Source organism: Gnatocerus cornutus, chromosome 9, assembly GCF_029298725.1.
Source record: "Gnatocerus cornutus isolate USDA-ARS CGAHR chromosome 9, icGnaCorn1.1, whole genome shotgun sequence".
NCBI classification, from domain to species: Eukaryota; Metazoa; Arthropoda; class Insecta; order Coleoptera; family Tenebrionidae; genus Gnatocerus; species Gnatocerus cornutus.
In genome coordinates this window covers 12,569,065-12,582,313 of record NC_142241.1, presented here as the reverse complement: position 1 = coordinate 12,582,313, position 13,249 = coordinate 12,569,065, and the positions used below count along the sequence as shown (strand labels likewise).

The 13,249-nt window shown below is 44.4% G+C and overlaps 1 protein-coding gene across 1 annotated transcript in view; it reads right to left on the bottom strand.

The window, feature by feature from the left end:
• The window catches only part of dpy (fibrillin-like protein dumpy), a 125,357-nt gene that overhangs the window by 17,444 nt on the left and 94,664 nt on the right, over positions 1-13,249 (bottom strand). The window contains exons 69-87 of the mRNA XM_088046342.1: positions 12,595-13,236; positions 12,223-12,540; positions 11,231-12,172; positions 10,538-11,182; positions 10,170-10,487; positions 9,482-10,120; positions 8,807-9,430; positions 8,073-8,759; positions 7,386-8,024; positions 7,027-7,332; positions 6,660-6,977; positions 4,554-4,874; positions 4,183-4,503; positions 3,137-4,132; positions 2,767-3,081; positions 2,387-2,713; positions 2,020-2,331; positions 379-1,968; positions 18-326 (exon numbers count right to left, since the gene is read on the bottom strand). Coding sequence (XP_087902468.1) covers positions 18-326; positions 379-1,968; positions 2,020-2,331; positions 2,387-2,713; positions 2,767-3,081; positions 3,137-4,132; positions 4,183-4,503; positions 4,554-4,874; positions 6,660-6,977; positions 7,027-7,332; positions 7,386-8,024; positions 8,073-8,759; positions 8,807-9,430; positions 9,482-10,120; positions 10,170-10,487; positions 10,538-11,182; positions 11,231-12,172; positions 12,223-12,540; positions 12,595-13,236 — 10,569 coding nt within the window. The remainder of the gene's footprint in view (positions 1-17; positions 327-378; positions 1,969-2,019; positions 2,332-2,386; positions 2,714-2,766; positions 3,082-3,136; positions 4,133-4,182; positions 4,504-4,553; positions 4,875-6,659; positions 6,978-7,026; positions 7,333-7,385; positions 8,025-8,072; positions 8,760-8,806; positions 9,431-9,481; positions 10,121-10,169; positions 10,488-10,537; positions 11,183-11,230; positions 12,173-12,222; positions 12,541-12,594; positions 13,237-13,249) is intronic.

Here is a 13,249-nt window from a genome sequence, read left to right as displayed (position 1 = left end):
TTTAACACAGATCTTACGTATTGGGTAGCATCTAGTGAAGGGATCTCCGGTGTAACCAGACTGGCAACTACATATAGGGCTGTGATTTATGACTTGGCACCCAGCGTTAAGTCCGCAAGTACCAGGGCATGGATCAACACATTTCTGATTAACGCAAGCTTTGGTTTGGGTACATTCAGAGCTAACAACACATTCCGGTCTGCATCCAGGTGGACTTCCTACATAAGTCGGTAAGCAAGAACAAACCGCTTGTTTATTAACTTCGCGGCATTGGCTATTAGGCCCACAAGGGCTTGGTTGGCACGGATTCGTTGGTTCTTCCATTGCTGTTTAAAAAGAAATGAATTAAAGAAAAACTGAAAGTAACTGAAATCTTACGAGGTTGAGGGGCAACGTTGCAATATCGGAATGGATCTCCAGTGTAAGCAGTGCGGCATGTACAAGAAGGCAGATGGTTTATTACTTGACAGTCTGCGTTAAATCCGCAGGTTCCTGGACACGGGTCTAAACATTTATTTCTTATGCAGGCTTTGTTAGAGGGACAGTCAGAGTTGAGGGTACATTCAGGTCTGCAACCTTCGTAAGGATTACCGACGTATTCAGGAAGACAAGAGCAAGCTCCTGCTCCGTTTTGCTCTCTACAAACGGCGTTGTTTCCGCAAGGCGATGGTATACAAGGAGTCGGTCTGACTACAACTGGAGTTTGTACTCTTTCAATGCACTGCACGAATGGGTTTCCTTCATATCCAGGCCTACAGATACAGTTAGGTGCGTGACTAATAACGCGGCATTCAGCGTTAGTTCCGCAACTTCCAGGACACGGATCTTTACACTTTTGATTGATGCAAGCCAAGTGACTTGAACATTCGCTGTTACTGACACATTCGGGTCTACAGTTGGGAGGAGTTCCGGTGAATTCAGGTAAACACGAGCAAGAAGGAGCACCACCCACTTCTCTGCATTGCGAATTGGGGCCGCAGGGTGAAGGTTGGCACGGGTTTACAGGGGCTGGTGGCTCTTCAACTATTGGCACGCAGCGAGTGAAGGGATCGCCAGTTTGGCCTTGTAAACAGCTACATATTGGGTTGTGGTTAACAACTTGGCATCTTGCATTAATTCCGCACGTTCCAGGGCAGGGATCTATACATTTTTGATTCACACAAGCTTCATTGAGAGAACATTCAGAGCTTGTAACACACTCAGGTCTGCAAGTTGGTGGACTTCCAATAAAACCAGGGACGCAAGAGCAGACTGCTTGTCCGTTGATTTCTCGGCATTGGCTGTTAGGCCCACAAGGGGACGGACTGCATGGGTTTTTAGGCACTGATGGTGGTATCGGGGAACAGAGAATAAAAGCATTTCCTACGTATCCTTGAATGCAGGTGCAAGTCGGGATGTGATTAACAACGCTGCATTCTGCATTCTGACCACAAGTTCCTGGGCATGGATCTTTACATTTGTTTCGAATACAAGCGAGGTTTCTGGCGCAATCGTTATTTAACACGCATTCTGGTCGGCAACCTCTGTATGGATCTCCTTGGTACTCTGGTAAACAAGTACAAACTCCGTTGTCACACTGCGCGTTAGGTCCACACGGTGATGGGTTACACGGGTCTGTTTTAACAGGCTCTTCTTCTTGTGGTTTTGGATAACAATTGGTAAACGGATCTCCGGTGAAACTTTCCGGGCACGTGCAAATGGGAGTGTGATTAATAACTTCACATCGGGCATTGGCACCGCAGGAACCAGGACATGGATCTCTGCACTTCTCTCTTATACATGCGAGATTACTAGAGCACTCTGAGTTTATACTACATTCAGGACGACAATTCGGAGGATTTCCTATAAAGTTTTCTAAACAAGAACAAGAAGGTGCTCCACCGATATCTCGGCACTGACTGTTGGGACCACATGGCGAAGGCACACATGGGTTAATTGGAGCAGGTGGTGGTGGTTCAACTGGTGGCGCTACAAGAACAATGTGAAGAACACTATTGGTATTTGAATGAAATGGCTTACGTATTGGATAACATCTCGTGAATGGATCACCTGTATAACTAGCTTGACAACTACAGATAGGGCTATGATTGACTACTTGGCACTTAGCATTCAAACCGCAGGTTCCAGGGCATGGATCGACACATTTTTGGTTTACACAAGCTTTGGTTAAGACGCATTCTGAGCTTACAACGCACTCAGGTCTACATCCTGGAGGACTTCCCACGTAATTTGGTAAACAAGAACAAACAGCTTGTCCGTTGACTTCTCGGCATTGACTATTAGGGCCGCATGGACTAGGTTGGCAAGGGTTTCTAGGTTCATCTCGTGGAGCTGTTGAAGTTTACAGTTAAAAAAGAACTAGAGGAGTATTAACGCTCGTTCTTACGTTGCGGAGGTAGATTACAGAACCTAAACGGATCTCCAGTGTATCCAGGAATGCAAGTACAAGAAGGCAAATGATTGATCACTTGGCATTGAGCGTTTTGACCACACGTTCCCGGACATGGATCTTTACATTTTTGGTTAACACAAGCTCTGTTCGATGGACAATCAGTATTGAGCACACATTCAGGCCTACAGCCTTCGTAAGGATTTCCAATGTGTTCAGGTTGACAAACACAAGCTCCAGCTCCGTTTTGTTCGCGACAAATCGCGTTCGCACCGCATGGTGAAGGTAAACAAGGAGTTGGTCTCTCAATTGGTGGTGGAACCGCTAAAGAAAGATAACAATGAAGAACAGTCATTTAAACTCGAAATAAAACGTACTCTGAGCAACACATCCGGTGAAGGCGTTTCCGACAAAACCAGGAATACAAACACAGTTAGGAGAATGGCTCACTACTCTACATTCGGCATTGGTGCCACACGTGCCGGGGCAAGGATCTCTGCATTTTTGGTTGATGCAAGCTAAATGATTGGCACATTCACTGTTACTGACGCACTCAGGGCGACAGTTTGGTGGGGTTCCTACAAATTCAGGCAAGCAAGAGCAAGAAGGAGAGCCTCCAACCTCTCTGCATTGACTGTTAGGGCCACATGGTGATGGTTGACATGGGTTGATAGGAACTGACGGCGGTTCTTCTAAAATTCAAGTAAAAACTAGTACGACGCTCAGGTGTTGAACTCGCGATTTTACCTCTGATTGGTACGCATCGAGTGAAAGGATCTCCTGTTTGTCTAGGAGGACAGCTGCAAATGGGATTATGGCTAACCACCTGACAAATAGCTCCGATACCACAAGTTCCAGGGCATGGATCGATACATTTCTGATTAACACAAGCTTGGTTGAGGGAACATTCAGAGCTAGTAACGCATTCCGGGCGACACGTTGGAGGAGTTCCGATAAAACCAGGAACACAAGAACAAACGGCTTGGTTGTTTATTTCACGGCATTGGCTGTTGGGTCCACATGGTGATGGGCTGCATGGGTTTACAGGGGCTGGGGCTAAACGAGGAATGTCATTCAAAGAACTCTCTGAAGGTGTTAAATAGTTACCTGGAATACGTGAGCACAACACGAAAGCGTTTCCTGAGAAACCTTGAATACAAGAACAAGTTGGTATGTGGTTGATAACGGTACATTCAGCGTTTTGGCCGCATGTACCAGGGCAAGGATCTTGGCATTTGCTTCTGATGCAAGCTCTATCTCTGGGACAGTCAGTGCTCAACACACATTCTGGTCTACAACCTCTGTAAGGATCTCCTTGGTATTCAGGTAAGCACGTGCAAACTCCATTGGAGCAACGAGTGTTGGGACCACAAGGTGAAGGATTGCATGGGTCGGTCTTAACAGGTTCAATTTCTTGGGGTTTAAGTTGACAGTAAGTAAAAGGATCTCCAGTGTATCCCTCGGGACAAGTACAAATAGGGGTGTGGTTTACAACACTACATTGAGCGCCAGCACCGCACGATCCAGGACAAGGATCCCTACACTTCTGTCTGATACAAGCCAAGTTACTAGAACACTCAGGGTTGATGGTACATTCCGGGCGGCAATTTGGCGGACTTCCGGTAAACTCAGGCAGACAAGAACATGAAGGAGAGCCACCGATATTTCTACATTGACTGTTCGCACCACATGGACTTGGCACGCAAGGATCCGATACTACAGGTCTTGGAGGTTCAACAGGTGCTAAAACTCCAACGTCAGAGTGGTTCGATTAAAATCCTGTAAAATCTTACGTGGTGGAATCGGATAACATCTGGTGAAGGGATCGCCGGTGTAACTAGACTGACAACTACAGATGGGGCTATGGTTTATCACTTCACATCTCGCGTTAAGACCGCAAGTACCAGGGCAAGGGTCAACGCATTTTTGGTTTACGCACGCTTTGGTAAGGGCACATTCAGAACTGACTACACATTCAGGTCTGCAATTTGGTGGAGATCCTATATAATTGGGTAAACAAGAACAAACCGCTTGGGTGTTCACTTCGCGGCATTGGCTGTTGGGTCCGCAAGGGCTCGGTTGGCAAGGGTTCGTCGGTTCGTCTGCTTTAGGCGCTAAATTACAGGTATAAGTACAGGTGGAGAAAAAAATTAGTTAGGCTTACGTTCTGGAATACTACAGTATCGGAATGGGTCTCCTGTATATCCAGGGAAACAGGTACAACTAGGCAAGTGGTTAACAACTTGGCATTCTGCATTTTGGCCGCAGGTTCCAGGGCATGGGTCAGTGCACTTATTTCTCACGCAGGCTTTGTTGGAGGGGCAATCAGTATTTAAGACACATTCGGGTCTACATCCTTCGTAAGGGTTACCGATATAATCAGACAAGCAAGTACAAGAACCTGCTCCACTGCGTTCTTTACAAATGGCGTTCGCCCCGCACGGTGACGGGGAACAAGGCAAGATAACATCGTGAACAGGCAAAGCTGAAAGAATCACAATTGGTCATTTTGGGGGGCAATTAAAGTTAATAGTCCGGGCAAAAATAGACAAAAATTTTGATCAAATAACAAAAACACCAACAGAGCTGAATTTTGGTAGAGTAGTTTTGGTACACCAGTAGAAATAAAGTGCCGAAAATCTCCAGAGATTCCTTGTGTGCTAAAAAAGTTATTTAAGGTCAAAATTTTTGGTTTTTTAGATTTTTCTCAAAAACGATCAGTTTTATCAAAAATATAGCCCTGTTAAAAATTGTAGATCATAAAATAATCTACAAAAATGGTTTTTATACTTTTATTTTTCGGAATTACCGTTAAAATATCGCCATTCAAAAAGTTGAAGGATTTACATTATGCTCACAAAAGCCACGTAAATACAGTGAAATTTCTCCAAACGAACACCTCTCTTAAGCGGACAGTTTTGAATTCCATAAGCTTTAGTGTATTTTCAACTTCTCATAAGCGGACATTCTATTAAGCGGAACAGTTAGAACAAAAAGTGCATGTTTATTGTTTATGTCTAATGATTTACACAGAGTTTCATTGTACTTTGTTTTTCATTTATCTTTTCAAGTTGAAAATAATTTAGTGGTTTGAAGAAATTTCGCTTTATTTGTACTTTATTAAAATTTGTGTCTGTAGCTCTACAATATTGTAATTTAAAGGAGTTAATAAATGACGCTAAAGTAGCAATCTCCTCAAATTACATCATTGCAGCATCAACAGAACCAAAGATACAGATTTTATTAAAGAATTTTGAAAATTTCAGGTTCGTCCTATAAAAATTTCAAAAATTTATGTCTATCGCTCTGGAAGTTTTTAATTAAGTGCAGTAAATAAATGACATGGAAGTAAAAACTTCCTCAAATTTCATCGCTATAGCGGCAACAGAACCAGAGATACAGATTTTATTGACGAATTTTGAAGATTTTAGGTTCGTCCTATTAATAAAAATTTCTAAAATTTGTGTCTCTTGCTCTAGATTTTTGAAATTTGGTACAGTTAATAAGCGACTTTAAAGTAGCAACCTTCCCAAATTTTATGGCCGTAGCGTCAACAAAACCAGAGATACAGATTTTATTTGCGAATTTTGAAAATTTCTGATTTGTCCTAAAAATAGGATTTTAAATTTTCATTATAAAAACGTTTATGAAAATTTGTGTCCTCTGTATTAAGCGGACAAAATCTTGTGTCCGCTTAAGAGAAGTTCCACTGTATCATGATTTCCATAAAAAGGAATGGGGTGAGCCGATTGTGGTGAAATTTATACAAAGGTTCTATTTGTTCATGATAACCAAAATGTGTCAATATAACTGTTAAAAATTGTTTTTTTGCAATAAAAACACACTTAAAAGTAGTACTCTTTCAAGAAGCAAAAAGCCCTTAGGAAAACATAACCAGTTAAAATATCTTGATTATTGTTTCCAGGTGTTGCATTTTTATGGAAATCAGAAAGAATGTAAATCCTTCAACTTTTAGGATGGCGATATCTTAGGAATGGTGATCGTTAGGAAAAAAGTATAAGGACTATTTTTGTAGATAATGTTAGATCTACAATTTAATCTGGTCTATATTTTTGATAAAACTTACCGATAAAAAAACCGCAAATTGTGACCTTTCACGTTTTATTTCTACAGGGGTACCCAGGTCGGTACTAAAATTCAGCTAAGTCTGAATTTTTGTTATTTGAAATGTCTATTTTGAGCGCACTATAAGGTATTAGTAGTAAAGCGTTTTTGAGCAGCTAATAACAAGCGTAAAATAATGGCTTACGTATGGGCAAGTAGCAACGTGAAAATGGATCTCCCACGTATCCATTTAAACACACGCAATTTGGAGTGTGGCTTATAACGCGACATTCGGCATTGGCTCCGCATAATCCAGGACAAGGGTCTTTGCATTTTTGGTTCATACAGGCTAAATGGTTTGAACACTCGCTATTGCTAACACACTCCGGGCGGCAATTAGGAGGCGTTCCTTGATATTCCGGTAAACAAGAGCAAGAAGGTGAACCGTTAATGTCTTTACATTGGGCGTTCGGTCCGCATGGTGAAGGCGAGCACGGATCTTTCGGATCTTCCTCAGGTACAACTATAATAAAATAGTTAAGAAAGATGAACCCACGAGGTTTTTACAGTACCGATTGGCTCGCATCTAGAGAAAGGATCTCCTGATAGTCCTGTAAGACAACTACAAATCGGGTTGTGGTTCACGACTTGACATGTGGCACGGAAACCACAAGTTCCAGGACAAGGATCTATACATTTTTGATTAACACACGCTTTACTAAGAGAGCACTCAGAACTCGTGACACATTCAGGTCGGCATGTTGGAGGAGTACCGATATAACCAGGAACGCAAGAGCAAACTGATTGATCATTGATTGCTCTACATTGGCTGTTTGGCCCGCAAGGCGATGGTGCGCATGGATTGGTAACCACAGGTGCTGTAAAAGTTGTGTTAAAACGATTCTGAAAGACCCAGTGTCTTCAAATTTACCCGGAATGGGGTTGCAACGAATGAAGGCGTTTCCCATGTATCCACTTATGCAAGAACAGATTGGAATGTGGTTGATAACGGAACATTCGGCGTTTTGACCGCAAGTTCCCGGGCATGGATCTTTACATTTGTTCCGGATACATGCTCGGTCTCTTGGACAATCAGTGTTTAAGACACATTCAGGTCGACAACCGCGGTAAGGATCTCCTTGATATTCTGGAAGACAGGAACAAACTCCATTATCACACCGAGTGTTGGGTCCGCACGGCGATGGGTTACACGGGTCTGTTTTAACAGGTTCAATCTCTTGAGGTTTCAACTGGCAGTAACTAAAAGGATCTCCAGTGTACCCGTCGGGACAAGTACAAATTGGAGTGTGATTTATAACGCTACATTGAGCACCAGATCCGCAGGATCCTGGACACGGATCTCTGCATTTTTCCCTGATACAAGCCAAATTACTGGGACACTCTGAATTTATGGTACATTCGGGCTTGCAGTTCGGAGGGCTGCCTACAAAATTAGCTAAACAAGAACAAGATGGGTTTCCACCAATGTCTCTGCATTCAGAGTTGGGACCACACGGTGATGGGACGCATGGATTTCTTACAGGAATAACATCCATGACTTGAGGTGGTGCTAAAAATGAGTCTTTAGATTGGTTTCCACAACTACCATCCTTCTTACGTGGAATAGGGAAGCAGCGAGTGAAAGGATCGCCTGTAAAACCAGACTGACAACTACAGATTGGACTGTGGTTGATAACTTGGCAGTTTGCATTAAGACCGCACGTTCCAGGACACGGATCGACGCATTTTTGGTTAACACAGGCTTTATTTTGATCACATTCGGAACTGACGACGCATTCAGGTCTACATCCTGGAGGACTACCGATATAATTGGGTAAGCAAGAGCAAACAGCTTGGCCGTTAACTTCGCGGCACTGACTGTTAGGACCACAAGGCGACGGTTGACATGGGTTTTTAGGAACTTCGTCTCGGACCGCTGGAAAAAAAAACGTTGCAGAGGTGGAAGACAAAAAACGTTCCTTACGTTCTGGTAGGTTGCAATATCTGAATGGATCTCCAGTGTATCCAGGGATACAAGTACAAGAAGGTAGATGGTTGATGACTTGACATTGAGCGTTTTGACCACACGTTCCCGGACATGGATCTTTACATTTTTGGTTAACACAAGCTCTGTTCGATGGACAATCAGAATTAACAACACATTCAGGGCGACACCCTTCGTAGGGATTCCCAATAAACTCAGGTAAGCAGAGACATGCACCGGCTTTGTTTTGCTCTCTGCATTGAGCGTTCGCTCCACAAGGAGATGGAGAACAGGGTGTTACAACTTCTTGAGGTGGAGGAGCTGGAAATTTTAACTTAAATACAGTTGCGGAATTGTTTTTTTCTTACGTGGTTGAGGTAAACATTGAACGAACGGATTACCGATGTATCCAGAAATACACACGCAGTTTGGAGTGTGGCTAACAACCCGGCACTCCGCGTTACTTCCGCAAATTCCAGGACATGGGTCTTTACATTTTTGGTTCATACAAGCCAAATGATTCGCACATTCGCTGTTGCTGACACATTCAGGTCGGCAGTTTGGTGGTTGTCCTACAAAGTCTTGCAAACAGGAACATGATGGAGAACCATTGACTTCTCTGCATTGCGAATTGGGGCCACAAGGCGTTGGTTGGCATGGGTTTATAACCACAGGTGGGTCATGAGGTTTGGGTAAGCACCGCACGAAAGGATCACCAGTGAGATCAGCAGGACAACTACAAATCGGATTATGATTCACGACCTGGCATCTAGCGTTAAGCCCGCAGGTTCCAGGACATGGATCTATACACTTTTGGTTGACGCAAGCTTCGTTGAGTTGGCATTCAGAGCTTGAGACACATTCAGGTCTGCAAGAAGGAGGACTTCCAATATAACCAGGTACGCAAGAACAAACGGATTGACCGTTTATGGCTCTGCATTGACTGTTAGGACCACACGGAGATGGATTACACGGGTTTGTTATAACTGGTGCTGAAAAAAAATCGTAAGAGACTCCATGGGGCAATTTTTGGTAATATCTACCTGGAATTGGGTTACAGAGAACAAACGCGTTCCCACTGTAGCCTTGAACGCACGTGCAGATCGGGATGTGATTAACAACAGCGCATTCAGCGTTTTGACCGCAAGTTCCGGGACACGGATCCTGACATTTGTTTCGAATACAGGCTCTATTTCTTGGACAATCGTTACTTAAGACACATTCCGGTCTGCAACCTCGGTACGGATCTCCTTGGTACTCAGGTAAACAGGTACAAACTCCATTATCGCACCGAGTGTTGGAACCACACGGTGATGGGTTACACGGGTCTGTTTTAACCGGTTCTATTTCTTGTGGTTTTGGTTGACAGTAACTGAACGGATCTCCAGTGAAACCCTCAGGACAAGTGCAAATTGGTGTATGATTGATGACGCTGCATTGAGCACCGGATCCACAAGAACCAGGGCAAGGATCTCTGCATTTTTCCCGGATGCAAGCGAGATTACTGGGACACTCCGGATTTATCACGCATTCCGGTTTACAATTTGGAGGACTTCCTACGTAATTTGGTAAACAAGAACAAGATGGTGCGCCGCCGTTGTTGCGGCATTGACTGTTAGCACCGCAAGGTGATGGGACGCATGGGTCTCGTGGTGGTTCGTCAAAGACAACCGGAGGAGGAGCTGTGGGAAAAGAGTAGTAACAATTCCCGACTGTTTTGTAAGAACTTACGAGGTATAGGGTAACATCTAGTGAATGGATCTCCGGTATGACCAGGCGTACAAGAACAAATAGGACTATGGTTGATGACTTGGCAATTGGCGTTAACACCACACGTTCCAGGACAAGGATCTACGCATTTCTGGTTCACACAAGCTTTGTTTTGTGGGCATTCCGAACTAACGACACATTCAGGTCTGCATCCTGGAGGACTACCAGTGTAGTTTGGCAAACAAGAACAAACAGCTTGTCCGTTAACTTCTCTACATTGACTGTTCGGCCCGCAAGGACTAGGTTGACACGGGTTTCTTGGAGTTTCGTCTCTAATAGCTACACCAAAGAATTACTCTACAATCTTTTGATTTGTTTAACAAACTTACGTTCTTGTGGTGGAAAATTGCAGTATCTAAACGGATCTCCGGTGTAACCAGGAATGCAAGTACACGACGGCGAATGATTAATCACTTGACAATTCGCGTTTTGTCCGCAAGTACCCGGGCAAGGATCTAAACATTTATTTCTAATGCAAGCTTTGTTGGATGGACAATCAGAGCTAAGTACGCATTCGGGTCTGCATCCTTCGTAAGGATTGCCGATGTACTCAGGGAGACAAATACAAGCGCCGGCTGTGTTTTGGACTCTACATTGAGCGTTCGCTCCGCAAGGTGATGGTTGACATGGAGAAACAATAGATACAGCCGGTGGTGGTTGGTAAAGACTACATTGAACGAAAGGATCTCCAGTGTGACCAGCTAAACAAACACAGTTTGGTGTATGACTGATTACTCGGCATTCGGCGTTGGAGCCGCAAGTTCCCGGACAAGGATCTTTACATTTGTTGTTGATACACGCCAAGTGATTCGCACATTCGCTGTTACTAGAGCATTCCGGTCTACAATTCGGGGGAGTACCGACGAATTCAGGCAAACATGAGCAAGATGGAGAACCATTGATTTCTTTACATTGTGCATTGGGACCACAAGGGCTGGGGTTACAAGGGTTAACCACCACGGGATCTTGCAGCGCTGCAATTTTGTTGTAAATCATCAGTGAATTAGACCAAGAAAACTTACGTTGTGGAATACATCTGGTAAATGGATCACCTGTGTACCCCGGAGGACAACTACAAATGGGGCTATGATTCACAACCTGGCATTTAGCACCAATTCCGCAGGTTCCAGGACAAGGATCAATACATTTTTGGTTGACACAAGCTTCATTCAATGGACACTCTGAACTGCTAACACATTCAGGTCTGCAAGTTGGAGGGCTACCTCTGAAATTCGGGAGACAAGAACAAACAGCTTGTCCGTTTATCTCTCTACATTGACTGTTAGGGCCGCATGGAGATGGACTGCATGGGTTTTGAGGTGGAGGAGCCACCACACGAGTGCACAAAACGAAAGCATTTCCGGTGAAGCCTTGAATGCAAGTACAGATGGGAATGTGGTTGTAGATGTTACATTCGGCGTTTTGGCCGCAGGTTCCAGGGCATGGATTCACGCACTTGTTTCTAACACAAGCTTTGTCTCTTGGACAATCATTGTTGAGAACACATTCCGGTCTGCAACCTCTGTAGGGATCTCCTTGGTACTCCGGTAAGCAAGTACACACGCCGTTGTTGCACTGGGCGTTGGAACCACAAGGAGACGGATTGCAAGGATCTGTTACTACAGGCTCAGGTGGAGGTGGAGGTTTAAGACGACAATTAGTGAATGGATCTCCGGTGTAACCATCCGGACATGTACAGATCGGAGTGTGGTTTATAACATTGCATTGGGCTCCGGTTCCACAAGAACCAGGACATGGGTCTCTACACTTCTCATTGAGACAAGCTAAATTGCTGCTGCATTCAGAGCTAATGGTACATTCGGGTCTACAGTTCGGTGGAGTTCCTATGTAAGTTGGTAAGCACGAACACGATGGGTACCCTCGAATATCGTTGCATTGACTGTTGGGACCACATGGAGATGGCACGCATGGGTTTACAGGCGCCGGTGGTGTGTCAAGTGGTGCTAAAATATCCTCACTAATGCAAGAATCACACGGAAATTAACATTCTTACGTGGAGGTATCGGGAAGCATCTAGTAAACGGATCACCAGTGTACGCAGATTGACAACTACAAATCGGACTGTGGTTGAACACTTGGCATTTAGCATTCAAGCCGCAAGTTCCAGGACATGGATCAACACACTTCTGGTTAACACACGCTTTGCTTGATTGACATTCAGAACTGACCACGCATTCAGGCCTGCAACCTGGAGGACTTCCTACGTAATTTGGTAAACAAGAACAAACAGCTTGGGAGTTAACTTCACGGCATTGACTGTTGGGTCCGCATGGGGAAGGTTGACATGGGTTGATGGGCTCTTCCAAAGGTGCTAAAGTTAAGTTACGACAGTCAATTTGTGTTTTATGGGGATAAGTTAACTTACGTTGAATTGGAATTGGGTTACAATATCTGAAGGGATCGCCGGTGAAGCCAGGAACGCAAGTACACGTCGGTACGTGATTGACAACTTGACAATTGGCATTTTGACCACATGTTCCAGGGCAGGGGTCTTTACACTTATTGTTGACACAGGCTTTGTTTGAGGGACAGTCAGAGTTTAGTGTGCATTCAGGTCGACAGCCTTCGTAAGGGTTTCCAATGTAGTCAGGAAGACAAACGCAAGATCCCGCTCTGTTTTGTTCTCTACATTGCGCGTTCGCGCCACATGGTGATGGTGAACAAGGCGTGATAACATCTTGAGCTGGTGGAGGAAGCTGACATTCCCCAAATGGATTTCCAGTGTATCCAGATAGACAAATACAGTTGGGAGTGTGGCTAACAACCCGACATTCTGCGTTTAGCCCACATGTTCCAGGACATGGATCTTTACACTTCTGGTTTATACAAGCAAGATGAGTTGGGCACTCGCTGTTGCTGACACACTCCGGTTTACAGTTAGGCGGTGATCCGACGAATTCAGGGAGACAAGAACATGAAGGGCCTCCATTTATGTCTTTACATTGAGAGTTAGCACCACACGGTGATGGTTGGCATGGGTTTGTGGGTACCACATCAAGTTCCGCGGCTAAAAGAACTCG